Source organism: Hylobates moloch, unplaced genomic scaffold (assembly GCF_009828535.3).
Source record: "Hylobates moloch isolate HMO894 unplaced genomic scaffold, HMol_V3 SCAFFOLD_14, whole genome shotgun sequence".
In the NCBI taxonomy this organism is placed as follows: Eukaryota; Metazoa; Chordata; class Mammalia; order Primates; family Hylobatidae; genus Hylobates; species Hylobates moloch.
The window spans coordinates 94504641-94523783 of NW_026652289.1; the positions used below are offsets into that span (position 1 = coordinate 94504641).

The window sequence follows — 19143 nt, forward strand, 5'->3', positions numbered from 1 at the left end:
TAGCTTTTGAAAGGTAATACTGCAGTAAATTTTGTAGTATCACCTTTCTTCAGATTGTTTTGTCTCATAAAAATCCTTTTGCCAGTTATACCAAAGAAAACCAAGGTGGCTGATAGAATCTTACCCTCGTTCTCCAACAGTCCTTTCTTACAAGGATGAATACCTACTAAAGCATAAAATCCCAAAGCCTATCCTATATGCATCTCAATACCTGTTGCCTTGGATGAATTTTCTGAAGATACCAGACCTGTTAGGTTCACCACCCCTCCAGGTCCAATGATAAACTGTGGTGTTGCAGCATGTATTGTCACAGTGTCAGGACTCTCTGGGTTTGTGTTGATTTGGTTCTGCATAGCAATCTAGGGAAAAAATGACCACAGTGTTTTCAGAATTATAACCAGAACATATAGCACAAATTCTCCATATAATACAAACACATATAAAGGAATATTCTCTAAGAAGAATCACACAGTACAAGTGGAAATATTTGTCTAAGGTCCACTGACAGTGTAGGGGCACATCATGGGTATATATTTATATCCCGAGTCCCCCTCTTAGGTAAAGCAGCAAAATCCTGGGAGAGGAGAAATGAGTATCTAAAAGGTTTTTAATAGAACGCAGAACACTTGGACATTAAGCCGGCTGAGGTGGCAGGTGCCTGTAATCCCAGCTATTCAAGGGGCTGAGGCAGAAGGAGTGCTTAAGCCCAGGAGTTCAAGACCAGCATGGGCAACATAGTGAGACCCCCATCTCAAAAAAAAAAAAAAAATATTTCTGCCCTGTAGCTATAGGAATTTAATTATTTCTTCTACATTTGGCAATACGTAATACCACATATATAAAGTATGTCCTTCTCAATTAATTGTTCCCCATCTTCAACTCCAACCCCCAAACCGCACTCCTAGCAGTAAAAGGAATGGAAAGAGGCATGGTAGAATTCATTTTCCTGAACATAAAACATCTTTTAAGTAACTAGTGGAAGCTCAAAGAAGTCAGATAGTCTTAGAAAAGAAGAGTTCTACTGCTGGGATAGGGAACAAACAGGCAAGAAGAGGCAGTAATTAAAGAAGATAATTTATATTATGTCATCGGGCTGAAAATAAGAGAAGTAATGTTGGTTACTAGAAAAACCTTCCCAAAAGCCAAAAACAACTGATCTTTTTGAGGATGCTGAAAAATAAAAGAAACAAATCAAACTGCATCACTCACTCAAGGGATGGTATTATGGTTGCTAATATATATATTTTTTAATTTTTATAAAGTCATTTACAGTAGACTTGGAAAAACCATATAGTATCAAAATGCAACAAAAATAATAGAATAAAATGTCTGGGGCCAGGCGCGGTGGCTCACGCCTGCAATCCCAGCACTTTGGGAGGCCGAGGCAGGCAGATCGCCTGAGCTCAGGAGTTCGACGCCAGCCTGGGCAACATGGTGAAACACCATCTCTACTAAAAACACAAAAAATTAGCCGGGCGTGGCAGCACGCACCGGTAGTCCCAACTATTTGAGAGGCTGAGGCAGGAGAATTGCTTGAACCCAGGAGGCAGAGGTTGCAGTGAGCCAAGATCGTGCCACTACACTCCAGCCTGGGCGACAGGTCAAGACACCGGCTCAAAAAAAAAAAAAAAAAGTCTAAGGAGAAATTCAGAAACTTACAAAACAGAAAGTAATCACCTTATCTAATGTTAATGAAGAGACTGGCCTTATAATCAAGAAAATGAATAGTAATAAAGAGGAAGTGAAAGAGAAAAAGGCCTATCCAAAATAACTAAGTCCAAAATGAAAGGCTACAAACTTAATAGTTTAAATCATGCACAATATAAGAAATCCCTCTACTGATAAGGCTTCTTTTTCTTTATTTTCTTAAATTAAAAGCCAAAAGTTACCTGTAATATCTCTGCTAAATCTTCATTTCCATTGTCTATTGAAATATCAAACGCAGTTTTACAAAATTTACTTTGCGTGTGTACGTCAGCACCATATTTAATTAAAAGTTCCACCACCTCTTGATGATTGTGTTCTGTGGCCCAGTGGAGAGCTGTCATCTTTAACATGTCCTTTGCATTGACATCAGCACCATGCTACAAAAATATTTCAAAGAGATTACTAAAATATGAAATATCACATAAAAAATTCCTGATATGAAATTATTAGTTCTGTGCTTTAAAGCAAGAACAAATAACGTAATCAATTCTTTATTTGTATATGTTAAATATATGTTCCAGGCCAGGTGCAGTGGCTCACGCCTATAATCCCAGCACTTTGGGAGGCCGAGGCGGTTAGATCAGCTGAGCTCAGGGGTTTGAAACTAGCCTGGGCAACATGGCAAAACCCCATCTCTACAATACAAAAAAATACAAAAAATTAAGGGCTGGACATGGTGGCTCACACCTGTAATCCCAGCACTTTGGGAGGCCAAGGCAGGTGGATCACTTGAGGTTAGGAGTTCAAGACCAGCCTGGCCAACAGGGTGAAACCCCATCTCTACTACAAATACAAAAATTAGCAAAGCATGGTGGCACACACCTGTAATCCCAGCTACATGGGAGACTGAGGCAGGAGAATCACCGGAACCCAGGAGGGAGAGGCTGCAATGAGCCAAGATCACGCCACTGCACTCCAGCCTGGGCAACAGAGCGAGACTCTATCTCAAAAATAAAAAAAAATAAAAAAATAAAAATAAAAAAATTAGCTGGGTGTGGTGGCACACACCTGTGGTCCCAGCTAATCAGGAGGCTGAGTTGGAAGGATTGCTCGAGCCTGGGAGGTGGAGGTGGCAATGAGCCAAGATTGCACCACTGCACTCCAACCTGGGTGACAGGGTGAGAGTCCATCTCAGAAAAAAGAAAAAGAAAAAGAAAAAAAATAAAATAAATATATATATATATACACACACAAGTCCCAGCAATCACCACTTATCTGTCACTTAATCATTTTTCTCTCATACTGAATTTCCTGTTTTCCTTCTAATTTCTTAGAAATTAGGCAATTATTTTTTGAGTCACCCAGCTATGGGCACAAAAACCTAGAATGGCATAAGAAATGAAGGAAACTATGAGCATTCCTCTAAAAGCTCCTTTAATGTTTGTATGGCAGCTGGTCTCTTGGTTCCTCATTTCCACAAAAAAAAAATCTTTTGCTTTCAAAATCACTGCAACCCAGAAAAAACAAAAATAAAAATAAAAAAATTATAAAAAGAAAACCAGTGCAACATAAAGAACTAAAAGTAAGCTATCTAGAGATATATTGTCCAATATGATAGCCAATAGACACATGTAGTTTTTGAGCATTTGAAATGCTGCTAGCCAGAATAGAGATGTGCTATATGTATAAATACATATTGAGGCCAGGTACAGTGGCTCATGCCTGTAATCTCAGCACTTTGGGAGGCCAAGGCAGGCAGATCAACTGAGGTCGGGAGTTCAAGACTAGCCTGACCAACATGGAGCAACCCCATCTCTACTAACAATACAAAAATTAGCCGGGCCTGGTGGTGCATGCCTGTAATCCCAGCTACTCAGGAGGCTAAGGCAGGAGAATCACTTGAACCTGGGAGGCGGAGGTTGTGGTGAGCCGAAATCGCACCATTGCACTCCAGCCTGGGCAACAAGAACGAAACTCTGTCTCAAAAAAAAAAAAAAAATACATATTGAAATTGAAAGATTTATACCAAAAAAATAGAACGTAATACATCTCATTAATAATTTTTGTACTGGACCGAGCATGGTGGCTCACCCCTATAATCCTAGCACTTTGGGAAGCCGAGGCTGGCAGACCACTTGAGGCCAGGAGTTAGAGACCAGCCTGACCAACATGGTGAAACTCCATCTCTACGAAAAATACAAAAATTAGCCAGGCGGGTTGGCGGGCACCTGTAATCCCAGCTACTCAGGAGACTGAGGCAGGAGAATTGCTTGAACCCAGGAGGTAGAGGTTGGTATGAGCCAAGATCGCGCCACTGCACTCCAGCCTGGGCAACAAAGCTAGACTCCATCTCAGAAAAATAATAATAATAATAATAATAATAATTTTTTTATACTAATTTCATGTTGAAATGATAATCTTTGTATACACTGGGTTAAATAAAATATAAAATTAGAATTACTTTTTAAATGTAGCTACTGGAATATTTGGAATTACAGTATATGTGACTTGCATTTATGGCTTCCATTGTATTTCTTTTTGATAGGCTGATCTAGAGGCCAGGATAAGAAGGATCAAGTAGAATATCTATCACTCTATGGTTCAGAATTTTCTACATCACTCTTTGGCATTTAGATGATTATAGAAAAATCCTCATTTATGTTATTTGCTAATATGTTTGTTAATCATTCAAGCTTAATGTTCCCTTCCATGACCATTCTGACTATAAGACAAAGCTGTAAGCCAGGTGTGGTGGCTCACGCCTGTAATCCCAGCACTTTGGGAGGCCAAGGTGGGTGGATCACAAGGTCAGGAGTTCGAGACCAGTCTAGCCAATATGGTGAAACCCCATCTCTACTAAAAATACAAAAATTAGCTGGGCGTGGTGGTGGGTGCCTGTAGTCCCAGCTACTCAGGAGGCTGAGGCAGGAGAATCACTTGAACCCAGGAGGTGGAGGTTGCAGTGAGCTGAGATCGTGCCACTGCACTGCAGCCTGGGTGACGGAGAGAGATTCTGTCTCAAAAAAAAAAAAAAAAAAAAAAACGCTGTAGTCCCTCACCATAAGATACACCAAGGCCCAAGAAATCGGTTAGTTGACTTAACTAAGAATATACCTAAACGAAGTTTTGTCCCTCATGAAATGAAAGCTGTAAGATAATTTTCATTTAATGGGCTTATACACACAAAAAATGAAATACTATAGATAAAATACTAAGTAGACACTTAACAAAAACTAGTTCCCTCTACTTCTTATAAAACCGTAAAGTCTTTTAAAAGCAAAGTGCAAAAAGAGAACACATACCTTAAGTAAAACCTCTACTATGCTGGCATGGCCCTCAGAAGCTGCCATATGTAATGGTGTTCGGTCCACTTTGGTTCTGGCATCTCTGCTCACACCAGCTCGCAGCAGTACCTCTGTGGTGGAATAATGACCATACTGTGCTGCTAGATGAAGTGGAGAAGTTCCCAGCTGTACCACAGGAAAAAAAAAATCCACATTTACATTATTGTTAGTACACTTCTGTTTATATAGTAAACAGATTTTCTTTACATTATCTGTTTACATAGTAACTCAAAACTCAAAAGAAATGACTAGATTCATGCTTATCACATCTTCTTCATAGACATCTTGAAGAATTCCCACTCTCAAAGAAGAAAATCCAGTATTTCCTTTAATTCAAACTTTCTTTCTTCTTTATTTTTTATCAGATAAACTGCCTGAACAAAATTAATTTCATTAGAAATTAAGAGATAGAGGCCAGACGTGGTGGCTCACGCCTGTAATCCCAGCACTTTGGGAAGCCAAGGCGGACGGATCACTTGAGGTCAGGAGTTCAAGACCACCCTGGCCAACATGGTGAAACCCCGTCTCTACTAAAAACACAGAAATTAGCCGGGCGTGGTGGCATGTGCCTGTAATCCCAGCTACTCAGGAGGCTGAGGCAGGAGAATCACTTGAACCGGGGAGGCAGAGGTTGCAGTGAGCCGAGATCGTGCCACTGCACTCCAGCCTGGGAAACACAGCGAGACTTTGGTCTAAAGAAAAAAAAAAAGAAATCAGAGATAGAGTTTGAGAAATTTTTCTGTGTATTAGAATGTGTTCCTCAGACCAATCACACAAAACTTGCTAAGTTAACTTCATCTGTAAAATTCATCTCAAATAAATGTAACAGTGTACATTTTTACTTTAAGTGGATCAAAATTGTTTTGTAGGACTTAAAAAATTCATGCATTGAAACATCTCAGTGATCTTTTTAAAGGGATTGTTTTCAGAAGAAAAATCTTAGGTACACTTGCCAAAGTTGAATCAGGACAAAACCAAAACAGAGCCCAATTCTCCTGAAATTGATTCCATGTGGTCTAGTCATTAAATTGACATCCACAATACACAGAGGGAGTACTAAAATGTGAGGGAAGGAAGATTAAGTTCTATCACATGCATTTAGAGGCATAGAAAATCCCTACAACTCTCTGATTACCACGTCACTTGATATTCCAAAGAACTAAGATATTTGGACTAAGGAAATTTACATATATAAATAGTTCGCTATGTTATGAAGAGACTGAGATATATGTATAAAGGTCCTTAGTCCTATCTCTCTCTCTCTATCTATATATATATATATTTAGTTTGTTTGTTTGTTCGATTGTTGTTTAATTAGAGACAGGGCCTCACTGTGTTGCCCAGGCTGGGGTGCAATGGCTATTCACAGGTACAATTATCACACACTACAGCTTTGAACTGCTGGGCTCAAGCAATCTGCCCACCTCAGCCTCCAGAGTAGCTAGCACTACAGGCACACACCAACAAACCCAGCTAAACCTTACATTTTTAAGGGAAGGTCATCCCAGCAGATCAAAGAAGATCCTTAAACAATCCTTTCTTTCTCCATGCTTTGTCAATTTTTCTTTAACTAGCCTTTTCTATACTCTTAAATTTCAGTATTTAATGAAAATATCTCAACAGCCCATTTAGCAACCAGGAGCTTTGCTCAGTTTGACATGAGGATCTACTTTTTTATTTTTGTCTTCTGAGACTTTCCCTTCTTGGTTATTGTTAAAAAATATATATACATATATGCAGGGTTTTTTGTTTTTTTCTGAGACAGGGTCTCACTCTGTCACTCAGGCTGGAGTACAGTGGGGTGATCACAGCTCACTGTACCTTTGAACTCCTGAGCTCAAGCGATCCTCCTCCCTCAGCCTCCCAAAGTGCTGGGATTATGGATATGAGCCACCACACCTGGCCATGTAGTTTTTGTAGCTTTTTGGGTTTTTTTTAAATTCATTTTTTTAGAGACAGGTTCTTGCTCTGTCACCCAGGCTAGAGTGCAGTGGAGTGATCATAGCTCACTGTAACCTCTAACTCCTAGGCTCAAGCAATCCTCCCATCTCAGCCTCCAGAGTAGCTAGGACTACAGGCTGAGCCACCATGCCTGACTAATTTTTTTCTTTTTGTTTAAGATGGGGTCTCACTATGTTGCCCACGCTGGTCTTGAACTTCTGGCCTCAAGTAATCTGCCACCTCAGTCTCCCAAAGTGCTGGGATTACAAGCGTAAGCCACTGTGCTCAGCCAATATATGTAGTTTAAGGCAAACATCTGTGAATCAACACCATAGTCTAGAAATAAAACACTGCCAGTAATTTAAAATCTGGCCAGGTGCACTGGCTCACTCCTATAATCCCAACACTTTGGGAGGCCGAGGCAGGTGATTGCCTGAGGTCAGGAGTTCCAGACCAGCCTGGCCAAAATGGTGAAACCTCATCTACTAAAAATAAAAAATTAGCCGGATGTGATGGTGGGTGCCTGTTATCCCGGCTACTTTGGTGCCTGAGGCAGGAGAATCACTTGAACCCAAGAGGCAGAGGCTTCAGTGAGCCAAGATCATGCCACTGCACTCTAGCCTGGGCAACAGAGCGAAACTCTGCCTCAAAAAGAAAAAAAAAAAAATCTTCCCACATGCCACTCCCTAATCACAAGCCCCTCCCCCAGCCCCAGAGGTAACTAATATTTTGAATTTTGTGACAAGCATTACTTGGTTTTCTTTGTATCACTTATCCCTAAATAATATACTTTGATTTTGCCTGTTTCGAGTTTTATTTAAATAGAATTATACTGCATGTATTTCTCTGTGACTTGCCTTCTTTTGCTTGATACTGTATTCATGAGATTCACCATGTTAATAAGTATAGCTTACTAATTTTCTGTGTTCTATAATATTCCATTGAATGAGTAAACCACAATTAATTTAACCAATCTACTGAAGAACATCTAGGTTGTTTCCAGTTTTTGTGTTATTATGAATAACGCTGCTGCTAAATACAGTAGTCTTGTATATGTTTCAGGCACATGAACAAGTTTCTCTTGGGAATAGTCTTAGAAGCCCAACTGCTACATCATATACTACGCACATCTTCAAATTTACTGTGTGCTGCCAAACTGTCTTCCAAAACGATTATACCAATTCCATACTTCCATCAAAAATATTTGAGAGTTCCCACCATCTCCTCACCAAGCCTTGGTACTGCTCAACTGTTTTTGCTAATCTGGTGGATATATAATAGTATTTCATGATTTTACTTTGCATTTGCCCCAATCTTGATGTAGTTGAGTATCTTTTCATGTTTATGGATCAAACTTTCTCTTTGGTAAAGCACCATATCAAGTCAGTCTTCTATTGCCTTGTCTTTTTATTGCTAACCCATGGGAATTCCTTATGTATTATGGATACTAATCCTTCTTAAGATCTTTTTGTCTTTGGGAGGCTGAGGCGGGCAGATCATGGGGTCAGGAGTTCAAGACCAGCTGGCCAACATATTGAAACCCCATCTTTACTAAAAATACAAAAAATTAGCTGGGCTTGGTGGTGGGTGCCTGTAATCCCAGCTACTTGGGAGGCTGAGGCAGGAGAATCACTTGAACCCAGGAGGCAGAGGTTGCAGTGAGCCGAGATTGCACCATTGCACTCCAGCCCAGGCAACAGTGTGAGACTCCATCTCAAAAAAAAAAAAAAAAAAAGATCTTTTTGTCTTGAGGTACTACAGCATCTATGATATATCTAGATATGGATTAGTTTTTAAATTGATCCTGCTGGAGATTTGTTAGGCTACTCAAATCTGTGGGCTGCCATCTTTCATCAGTCCTGGAAAGTTCTCAGCAATTACCTCTTCAAATTATTTCATCCCTATTTTTGCTCTTTTTGTGGATCTATGATCAAATGTTAGACTTTCTCACATGATCCTTCATGATTCCTAACATCTCTTTTACATTTTTGATCTATTTTTATCTGTGATATAGTCTGGATCATTTTTTTTTCATACCTTTCAGTTCACTAATTTTCTCTTTAGCTGTTTCTAATCTGTTACTAAAATTTTATCTCAAGTCCTTATAGGTCTGCTTCTGTTGACAGTTGTTTTAGCAGGTTACTGTTCAATCTGGCATGTGTTCATGTGTTTAGTTATTTCTGACTGCTCACTTTCCTTTGAATTTCATTTGTGGGTATGAACCCTGGGATGAAGGCAGGTTCCTCCAGAGTGGATATTCATTTGCTTCTGTCAAGAACCTGGAGTAATCCCTAGTCCAAAGATCACTTCAAATTCATTTCTCAGTTTACAGTTTTTTAGACTACACAAGTATTTATGAGTTCAGGCTGCAAGTGTGTACAAAGGATGCCTTGTGATTCCAAATTCTCACCATCAGATTGTTTTCCTCTCTCCATTTGATGTCTTGGTTCACATCAGCTTATTATCTTTGCAGCATCATGGCAACAGGGGCAAGGGCAGGAGCAGATAGGAGGAGAGACAGGGTATTCCTGCTTTACCCTTACACTGAAGGTGAGCTCTTTGGGATTCCAGAATTATGAGCAGAGATCTCCTATCAGACTTCTCTCCATGAACACTCTCAGGTCTTTATCTTTAGTACCCCAAGCCAGTGAGGTGGAAAAACCACCAGACAAGTGTGAGTTCACCTAATGTTCTTCAGGGTAAAATTTCTCTGGGTTCTAGCCTTCACTTGGTTTTTCAGGTTGACAATCTCTTTCTTTCTAATTCAACAGTGTACTTAAGAAGATTTTCTTTAAAATATTTCATCAAAAAGTCTTTATTCTTTAAAGATACAAGTTGAAACATTTATGGATAAAATGATATGGTCCCTGGAATTTCCTTTAAAATAATACAGAACAAAAAATAATACAGTAGATAGAGTTATAAAGGAAACAATATTCATCATGATTTGATAATTTTTGAAGTTGGGTAACGGGTATTACAGGGATATCGTTGATATATATTTGAAATTTTCTATAATAAAAAATTTTGTTTTTTCATGAAAAATGTAAAAGAGAAAGGAAGGCAAAAACAGCAAAATCAAAAATCTGGAATTTTTAGTTGTTACCAGTGGGAGGGTTAATTCAGATTCCTAGCATCCCATATCCACAAGACAATACTTTTTTATTTGCCCCCAGAATTAAAGAGTTATTTTTTTTTTGCCTTCCCCACAACTGCCTTCTTTCTATAGTTGTCAAGATCTCATTCCCATTCCTTTCTTCCTCTTTGGTCATGTTTGCAATAGTTTTACAAGTAATAATTGAAACATAAACTTGTTTTTCTTTTAGGAGTGACTATAACACTAACTCCGATCTTTATCAGTATCTTTCTGAATTATAAATTCTACCCGTGCTATTTATAAGGCCTTTAAATTAAATCCCAAGCAGATACATTTTTATATTCAAGCCACATTAATGCACTCCATAGTTTGAAAGAAAAACTCTTTGTGGATGAAATATTTGGATAAGGTTGTCCAATATCAAAGAAAATAATATAAACCACTTCTTTTAGGACAGTTATAATTCTAAAATAATAAACACATTTGCAAAAACAATAATTTTTTACCACTTATAAACACAATACTGACTACATTTTTCTCTGCAAAAACTCAAAAATGAGAAGAAGGAAAAAAAACACACAATATTAAAATCATTCTTTACCCAGTCTGTAGTAAAAGGAGCTCCATTTGCCATCAAAATACGAACTTCATCATCTTGACCTGCTCGTGCCGCTTCTAAAAGCTTCTTTCCCAAATCTACCAGGGACATCTAAACAAAACATAGATGAACTGAACATCAAAATCTCCATTTATACACTATGACATGACATTTCCCCTTCCTGTCTTTATTAGTAAGTCAGTTCTCAATTATCCCTTCAAAAGAGTGTGCTATGGTTAATTTAAAAGTACAGATCATACAAAAGCAATTTATATTTGGATTTTAGAATCCATTTTCCTTTTTCATTAAGTTTTTACTTACAATAAAAGTAGTTTAAATTCTCCAAATACATCTGGTAAAAGATAGAAGAGGTAAGTAGCAGAGAAAAGCTGGCCCAAATTTTTATTTATTTATTTTTTTCTTGAGACAGAGTCTCAGCCTGTCACCCAGGCTGGAATGCAGTGGCACGACGTTGGCTCACTGCAACCTCCGCCTCCCAGGTTCAAGTAATTCTCCTGCCTCAGCCTCCCAAGTAGCTTGGACTACAAGCATGCACCACCACACTGAAAATAATCCTATTTTCAGTAGAGGATTTTCACCATGTTAGCCAGGCTGGTCTCAAACTCCTGACCTCAAATGATCTGCCTGCCTTGGCCTACCAAAGTGGTGGGATTACAGGCATGAGCCACCCCGCCCAGCCAAGCTGGTCTAAAATTTAAAACCGGCAACTAATTGTTTTCACTGGAGGGTTTGCAGCAATAAAATTTTTCATAAAAGTAAAGTGCAAGATATTGTCATCTGTTGTTGGTGCAAATTAAACTAAACTTGGCATAAATTTTTTTGCAATAGTAAATGTGTTCAAAATTTTAAAATATAAATTTTCTGCCCTCCTACATGCAATGTATATTTAAGTTTTTGCAGAAAGTAAACAATTCACATTCTATGAAAATACTAAAAACAGTAACAGTATTACGAATAGACTATCTGTCTCATTAGAGGCTAGAGGCCGGGTGCGATGGCATACCCCTCTAATCCCAGCAGTTTGGGAGGCTGAGGCAGGTGGATCACTTGAGGCCAGGAGTTCGAGACCAGCCTGGACAACATGGTGAAACCCTATCTCTACTAAAAATAAAAAACTGACTGGGCATGGGGGCTCACACCTATAGTCCCAGCTACTCAGGAGGCTGAGGCACAAGAATCACTTGAACCCGGGAGGCGGAGGTTGCAATGAGCCGAGATCATGCCACTGCACTCTAGCCTGGGCAACAAAGTAAACTTTGTCTCAAAAAAAAAAAAAAAAAAAAAAAACCAGGAAAGAATATCTTGTGCCTTGAATTTAATATATCTGAAAAAGGTTAATGTCCCAGCCTGGGATGTGAGGTGTGCATGGGTGGGTATGTATTTGTGTCTTCTTGAATAAGAAATATTGAAATATATGGCAGAAAAAAGATTATGACAGTAGAATATAGGTAAATTAAGATTTGAATGTATCACAAACATTCAAATTCAACGGATGACAGTTCTGAGAAGAAAGTTTCCAAACCCAGAAAGACCATCCAGCTGGAAGATTACTCAATTATGTTATACAGTATCCTAAGTAAGGAAAAGCAGAATTTTAGGCCCGTGGGGAAGGGAATATATGGAACCCCTGAGATTTACAATGAAAAAATGTGCCTGGGGTATAAATTTATCTCAAAAAAAGTATATACTCTGAGGGTTAGGTAAGTAGTCAAGAGAAAGTAAGTTATAAAGAGACTAATGGCAGGTTGATTAGTGTAATCTCTACCTGGTATGAACAACTATTACAGGTTGAGTATCCCTAATCCAAAAATCTGAAATCTGAAAATGTTAAGAATCAAAGGAAATGCTCATTAGAGCATTTCAGATTTTGCATTTTTGCATTAGGGATGCTGAACCAGTAAGTATTAATGCAAATATTCCAAAATCTGAAAAAACCCAAAATCTGAAACACTTCTGGACCTAAGTATTTCAGATAAGGGATACTCAACCTGCACTCAATAAGGAAGAGAAAGGAGCATATGTGTGAGAAGGAAGTTGGCAAATGGGGCTTGAAAAAGTTATTTCTGCCAGAAAGAAATAAAATGTTCTACATCATTAAAAGGGATAAGAAATCTAAAAGGGGTAATTATAAGAAAAGCTGTCCATGAAAATAAACAGAATTATGCCTATAATTTTTAGTAGATTAGCTAAGATGGGAATAACCAAGCACAGAAGAGGTAACCAGGGACAGATACTAACACTTGGAGGCTTGCACAATAATTAGGTGAGATACACATATCCCAAACAGGCCTTTGTCACAAGGCAGGAAAGAATTTCTTAGAATTGTTTCATTTGTAAGGATAAAAATAATCTATATTATGGCCAGGCGCAGCATCTTACACCTGTAATCCCACCGCTCTGGGAGGCCAAGGTGGGCGAATCACTTGAGGTCAGGAGTTCGAGACCAGCCTGGCCAACAGGGTGAAACCCTGTCTCTACTAAAAATTCAATCCAGCCTGGGCAAGAGTGAGACTCCATCTCAAAAAAAAAAAAAAAAAAAAAAAAATCTATATTATATCCTGTAGTAAAGAATAGGAAAAACAACACATGTACTTGTGGGATTTATATGGGTTTTTTAAATACACTTCTCTGTGATACTTGCAACATTTTCATCCTTGAATTTCTGATTTCCTTTCCTTTTTTTTCTCCTATTCTCGCATACCTTGATGGAGTCACTGAAAGCCAAGATACTCCTCAAGCCTCCTTAAAGACACTAAGATCTATAGAGATTACTAATCTCTAATGAGGCATTTTTTCCTAGATAATATGTAATTGCTGGACAGTAAAAATTAACATCATATTCAACAGGCAAGAAACCTGCAAAAATAATTTCCTATTAAAGTCCGGATAAAGCAAAAAGAAACTGACCTCTCTCCTACAGAAGTACAGTAAAATCTAAACTGGTCACACTAACAAATACAGCATTTATACTCTGCAAGATATAAATTTGGCTTTACAATGAAATATATCTTTCCAAAAATCTACATTTTTAAATAGGTTTTACACAGGTAATATAAAATCAGTTTGCATTCATTCAGCATACATGCTGCCAAATGGTTTAGATATCTGAGTATCTTTTGTGAAGTGCCAGTTTAGGGCTTTTCCCCATCTTTTGAAACTGGGTTGCCTGTCTCACAAATGTTCTGGACATGAGTCCTTTGTCAAATACCACAGTTATTATAAATATCTCTGTACAGAACCCTGATTTTTGACTATCTTATGTTCTTTCTTTGATAACACATAGTATTTTCTATGGGTAGATAATTGTTGAGCCTCATAAAAATGTACAACTTCTACATATTAAAATAATCAAAATAAAATAAGAAATGGCAACGAAATATATTTACCACAAAAATGATTAGAAGAAACATTCATGTTTTACTTATTTAAAAGGCGTGACTCAAAATGAAAAGGTGGGGAAAAATAAACAGCAAGGACCCAACACATCAATAGTTAAAAGACAGGACCATACGTTTTACAGAAAAGAAAATAGAAATAATTCACAAGGGCAAAAAATGCTCAGTGTCACTGTTAATCAGGTTAACATAAAGTAAATAATTTTAAAGTAATTCCTGATGCAGCCAAGAATAAAGTGAAACTGATGCTTTGATATATTGACAACTCAGATATGTTGATAGTAATATAAGTGGATCAGCTTTATTTTTTAGTCAACTTGGCAAATTTAACAAGTTAAAAAAATATCCGAGTCCATTGACCCAATAAGTGATCCCACTTCTAAGAATCTATTCTAAAGGAAAAATATATTGAAACAAATTTATCAATAAAGATTATATATGCATACACATACATATTATATATAACTCTTCTAATGTGACCAATCTAGAGGTAAGAAAATGATTGAATTGTAGAATCTAAAGGAACAAAATGCAGTAATTTAACCTAATAGTTTTGAAGCTATATAAACCACAAAAAATTTATGCCACACTATGAAAAGATACAAATCTTTTTAACGTCAAAATATGCATATCAAGTATAAAATACTGAAAAATATTAACAATTGTTTAGGATGGTATGATTATGGGAAATTTTGTCATTTTACAAAGTTTCTATAATGTTACTATATTACCTAATTTTAAAAATGTTTTTTCCGACCGGGCGCGGTGGCTCACGCCTGTAATCCCAGCACTTTTGGGAGGCCTCGGCGGGTGGATCACAAGGTCAGGAGATCGAGACCATCCTGGCTAACACGGTGAAACCCCGTCTCTACTAAAAATACAAAAAAATTAGCCGGGCGTGGTGGCGGGCACCTGTAGTCCCAGCTACTCGGGAGGCTGAGGCAGGAGAATGGTGTGAACCCGGGAGGCGGAGCTTGCAGTGAGCAGAGATCGCGCCACGGCACTCCCACCTGGGCGACAGAGCGAGATTCCGTCTCAAAAAAAAAAAAAGTTTTTTCAAAGGGACAAATTATATTGTATGACTGTCAACTAAGCAAATGATAACATTAAGGAAAGTTTTATGTTCCTGACTTATTAGATAGGATGAGCGGAAAAAGCAAAGATAATGTATAATGTTGGGAACTTAAAATACCAATCATAGATCTGCTTACATGAATTATAATAAAATCATGAAGCATTTGAACAAATGAACTTTAACCATAATTATTCAATTGCCTTAATTATTCAAAACATATCACAGTTTAGGACCTAATATACTTAAGTTACTCTGGTTTTAAAATTCCATGAGCGATACAGCCATATGGTAGACTTTTTTTTTTTTTTTTTTTTTTTTTGAGACGGAGTCTCACTCTGTTGCCCAGGCTGGAGTGCAGTGGCGTGATCTTGGCTCACTGCAAGCTCCGCCTCCCGGGTTCACGCCATACTCCTACCTCAGCCTCCCGAGTAGCTGGGACTACAGGCGCCCGCCACCACGCCTGGCTAATTTTTTGTATTTTTAGTAGAGATGGGGTTTCACCGTGTTAGCCAGGATGGTCTCGATCTCCTGACCTCGTGATCTGCCGGCCTCGGCCTCCCAGAGTGCTGGGATTACAGGCGTGAGCCACCGCACCCAGCCGCCAAATGGTAGATTAATGTAGATGGATTCTTGGAAATCAGTGGTTCTCATGGTAGCAGCACTGTCCCCTTGAGGGCCCTTTGTATGTTTATGGAGGCATTTTGGGGATTGAAGGTGAGGATGCTCTGCTAGCATTTAATGGGCAAGTGCCATGGATACTAGAGGTCTAGCAAAGGAGGGAATAATCCTGTAGGACAAAGAATTGTCACATGTTCTAGATAATTTTCAAAGATTCCATTGAAAATATATCTACGGCTAGAATCTAACACGTAAACAAAAAGTATTTTTCCACAGTGTTAATGTATCCCAAATATTCTAGAATGCAGCCATACTATAAATCTATTTGTTTTGTTCAGAAATTTACTAAGAGTTGTTTACCATTTTGGAAATCATGTCAATGCCACTTTGGCATCTGCATCACCAATATCACGTATCAATCAGCTTGTCCAGCTATCACATTCACAGTGATTTTATGTGCTGGTATAAGCATTTTACTACCTCACTGTGACATCTAATGTAGTGTGCTCAAGTATTTACATATTTTAATACACATTTTATTATAAATTGCTTCTTTTCAAATTATCCTTTATATTATAATCAAAACAGGATTTTTTTTGAAATTATGCAGATTAGTAACATTAACTATGATTTTCTTTCTTTTCTTTTGAGATAGAGTCTCTCTCTGTAGCCCAGGCTGGAGTACAGTGGTGAGATCACAGCTCACCACAGCCTCGACCTCCCAGGCTCAACCGATCCTCCCGCCTCAGTCTCCCAAGTAGCTGCAACTACAAGAGCACACCACTAAACCCGGCTGATCTTTGTATTTTTCATAGAGATGGGTTTTTGCCATGTTGCCCAGGCTGGTCTTGAACTCCTGGGCTCAAGCAATCTGCCTACTGCAGCCTCCCAAAGTGCTCGGACTATAGGCGTGAGCCACTGCACCCAGCAACTATGATCTTCATTTAAAGTTAGCAGAAGGGGCAATACAAAATATTTATTATAAAAAGGTGGCATTGCAGCTAATAAGATTGAAATCAATGGAAGAAAATACACATGAGATCAAGCAAGACAAAAATCAAAGGTGCTCTGAGTTTCTTGTCAAGATAATTAGTAAAGTTTTAAATAATGAAAACAACAAAATCGTAGCATTTTCACTTCTGATTCTCACCTGACAGGGACCACACACACTCATCGTAGTTTTTGACCCTTAGAAGAACTCAATTGTAATAAGACAACTACATTTACCAAGGGGAGCATAGCTCCAGGTCAAGTCACTAATTTACTCAGTTCAATATCTATATATTAAAATTCTGGACAGGTGCAGTGACTCAAGCCTGTAATCCTAGCACTTTAGGAGACTGAGAAAGGAAGATCGCTTTGAGGCCAGGAGTTTGAGACCAGCCTAGCCAACATGGTGAAACCCCGCCCATCTCTGCTAAAAACTACAAAAATTAGCTGGGTATGGTCCTAGCTACTCAGGTGGCTGAGGCAGGAGAATCCCTGAACCCGGAAGGCAGAGGCTGTAGTGAGCCGAGATTGCTCCACTGCACTCCAGCCTGGGCACCAGAGCAAGACTCTCAAAAACAAACAAACAAAAATCCTCAGACATAAAGTGCTAGATTTTTAAAAAATCATTTAGTTTTACAACAAAAATACATTGCTATTTTGCTGTGGCAAGTAAGTTCTTTACTCCAATTAAAATGTATGTTAATAATAAATCTATTATACAAACTAGCTACTTTTGCTCAAAAGTACATGCCACGAGGGCCATCTAGTGGTAAAAGGAATTACTACCAATAATTACATGTTAAAGCTTAGAGTCTATTTTGTTTTGAATTTCCGTAATTTATAGAGTTGTTGTGAGGATTATGGCATGTACTGGACAGGAAAACTCTATAAAATCATAAAGTACTAGTTCCACATGAATGGTCACTAGCACTCTTAAATACAAATATGAATTTTAAAAATGTTTACACCTATTATAAATATATTTAATAAGCCTTTACTCACATTAAAAGTTTAAAATAAACTTGCTATATAATTCTTATGCTCAATGAGTACAATTATAAATCCAATATAAATCTCCTAAAGATTTTCTCCACTCCAGTTTTGTATTACACACACATCCAAAGTCTTTAAAATGTTCATACTCTTTGACCTAGTAATTCTACTCATATAAACCCATCATAAGGAAACTATTCAAAAATCTAAATATATTAATACTGATGTTATTGAAAATAAGGAAAAAAACAACTACAGACAATGATTAAAGAAATTAAGATATAATGGAATACTGTAGTGATTTATTTCTTTTATATTATGAAAAATTTGTAGTATATATAGACAGTCGTATAATAAACTCCCACATAGCCATCTAGTTTAATATTATCAACTTATGGCTGACTCATTTCCCAACTCCACCCATTGTTTTGAATCAAGTGTTAGACATTATATAATATTATCTCTAATATTTCAGTACAGATCTCTAAAAGATAAAAATATTTTAAAAATAATACTATATATATTCATTTGAAAATATTTACAAACAGTATGTAACAGTTTAAGAATCAGGACTCTAAGTTGTATATATACCATGATCTTAATAGAAAAATACTTGGAGCCGAGTGTGGTGGCTCATGCCTGTAATCCCAGCACTTTGAGAGGCCAAAGCAGGTGGATCACCTGAGGTCAGGAGTTCAAGACCAGCCTCGCCAACACAGTGAAATCCCACCTCTACTAAAAATTAAAAAATAAAAAGAATTAGCTGGGTGTGGTGGCTGACGCCTGTAATCCCAGCTACTCGGGAGGCTGAGGCAGAAAATCGATTGAACCCGGGAGGCCAAGGTTGCAGTGAGCCAAGATTGCGCCATTGCACTCCAGCCTGGGCAACAAGAGCAAAACTCCGTCTCAAAAAAAAAAAAGAAAGAAAAAAAAACCACATAGAAACAATACACCACTGTAATGAAAATTATGAATTTTCCATTTTTTCTACTTTTTTCTAAGTTTTAATTTTTTTATAGCAAGCATATATTACTAATATTAAAACTTTTATTTAAAAGCTCTTTTTCAAAATTAGGTTACAGATAAGCTTAATAAAGCCTTGGGCCGGGCGCGGTGGCTCACGCTTGTAATCCCAGCACTTTGGGAGGCCGAGGCGGGCGGATCACGAGGTCAGGAGATCGAGACCACGGTGAAACCCCGTCTCTACTAAAAATACAAAAAATTAGCCGGGCGTGGTGGCGGGCGCCTGTAGTCCCAGCTACTCGGAGAGGCTGAGGCAGGAGAATGGCGTGAACCCGGGAGGCGGAGCTTGCAGTGAGCCGAGATTGCGCCACTGCACTCCAGCCTGGGTGATAGAGCGAGACTCCGTCTCAAAAAAATAAATAAATAAATAAATAAAGCCTTTAATGTACAACATTAGATAT

The 19143-nt window shown here is 38.1% G+C and overlaps 1 protein-coding gene across 9 annotated transcripts in view; it reads right to left on the reverse strand.

The window, feature by feature from the left end:
* Positions 1 to 19143, reverse strand: part of GABPB1 (GA binding protein transcription factor subunit beta 1) — an 83267-nt gene that overhangs the window by 25603 nt on the left and 38521 nt on the right. For 7 of the 9 annotated variants that reach the window (XM_032174083.2, XM_032174084.2, XM_058427301.1 and 4 more), the window contains 4 exons: positions 10631 to 10738; positions 4950 to 5117; positions 1890 to 2084; positions 212 to 359 (listed from right to left, as the gene is read on the reverse strand). In XM_032174083.2, the coding sequence (XP_032029974.1) occupies positions 212 to 359; positions 1890 to 2084; positions 4950 to 5117; positions 10631 to 10738 (619 nt within the window). The remainder of the gene's footprint in view (positions 1 to 211; positions 360 to 1889; positions 2085 to 4949; positions 5118 to 10630; positions 10739 to 19143) is intronic. The other 2 variants (XM_032174088.2, XM_032174089.2) reach the window with 1 other exon arrangement.